This window comes from Polyodon spathula, unplaced genomic scaffold (genome assembly GCF_017654505.1).
Source record: "Polyodon spathula isolate WHYD16114869_AA unplaced genomic scaffold, ASM1765450v1 scaffolds_2708, whole genome shotgun sequence".
Lineage (NCBI taxonomy): Eukaryota > Metazoa > Chordata > Actinopteri > Acipenseriformes > Polyodontidae > Polyodon > Polyodon spathula.
In genome coordinates, this window is record NW_024474176.1 from 1 (window position 1) to 1,087 (window position 1,087).

The 1,087-nt window shown below is 47.5% G+C and overlaps 1 protein-coding gene across 1 annotated transcript; it reads right to left on the minus strand.

The window, feature by feature from the left end:
* Window positions 1–22: 22 nt before the first annotated feature.
* LOC121310866 (calpain-1 catalytic subunit-like) lies at window positions 23–926 on the minus strand. The gene is made up of 3 exons (XM_041243800.1): window positions 773–926; window positions 535–593; window positions 23–427 (listed from the first exon to the last, which is right to left on the minus strand). Exons 1-3 carry the CDS (start codon window positions 909–911, stop codon window positions 401–403), a joined length of 225 nt encoding a protein of 74 aa, XP_041099734.1. The 5' UTR covers window positions 912–926; the 3' UTR covers window positions 23–400.
* Window positions 927–1,087: the final 161 nt, after the last annotated feature.

Genomic DNA, 1,087 nt, shown 5'->3' on the forward strand with positions numbered 1-1,087 from the left:
GTAAAATATAGAAACAATTCAAACTGAAAAAAACAACCAAACTGAAACTGTTGGCATGATTGAAGTGTTTAAAAAACAAATTGCTGAGAAGAAGCTGCTCGGCACCGAAACTCGGTCTCCACTTTAACATGCAATCCTTATAAAGCAATAAACACAATAGAAAGCCTGCCCTCTAGTGGACAGCACTAGCGCTGCATGCTGTCTGTACCTATGACTGTCAGAGTGTGTGTGTGTGTGTTTCAGTGTGTGTAACAGACAGATTGACAGACAGACAGAGCCTGTGCTGAACTGGTCTGGGGGGGTGGGGGGTGTTGGTTGGGTGAATCCTAGCACTAAAAAGGCACTTTTAGGAGATCAGAGGTTGGAGATCGGAGGTGAGGTGTAGCAAGTTTTCCGGTTGCTAGGTGAACATGGTGAGAGAGATCCACTGAAACACAGAGAGAGAGAGATAGAGAGAGAGAGTGAGGAGCCGTCAGCATGAGTTCACAAGAACAAACACACAGACCCCGTGTTAAAGGGCAGGATCCTCCTCACCTGCATGAAGCTGAAAGAAACGACTCCATCTGCATCCGTGTCTAGAGTTTTAAATGTCTCTGCGGAGAGAGGGAGAGACAGACAGTCAGACAGACAGACAGGCAGACAAGCAGACAGACGGCTAGGCAGACAGACAGACAAACAGGCAGACAGGTAGAGAGACAGACAGACAGGAAGGCAGGCAGAGAGACAGACAGACAGCCAGTCAGACAGCCAGAGAGGCAGCCCCCTCACTTACTGAACATGGTCTCCAGGCGAATCAGGCAGGACACGAAGTTGTCAAAGTCGATGGCGAGGTCGGGCTCCGAGTAACGCAGGATAATGAGCTGGTGCAACCGTCTGGGCAGCTTGAACCCTGGGGGGGGGGGGTTAGACATTTAAGAGAAATATTCTCAAAAGCTGATATAATGAGATGGAGGTTTCTTGATGGAAGATGCTGTTGTTGATAATATTTCTTTGCATTTGCTGCAGTGCTTGTAGGACTTGTCATGCCGATAAAGACCATTTGAATTAGAATTGGAATTTGAGAGAGAGTAAGACTCATTGACACACA

Bases quoted from the DNA above. Each gene is read 5' to 3' on its own strand.
- LOC121310866 (XM_041243800.1), bottom strand. From the start codon at position 911: ATGTCTAACCCCCCCCCCCCAGGGTTCAAGCTGCCCAGACGGTTGCAC. The intron at 594-772 runs GTAAGTGAGGGG...CTCTCTCCGCAG, and splicing joins TCGCCTGGAGACCATGTTCA to AGACATTTAAAACTCTAGAC. The intron at 428-534 runs GTGAGGAGGATC...TCTGTGTTTCAG, and splicing joins TTTCTTTCAGCTTCATGCAG to TGGATCTCTCTCACCATGTT.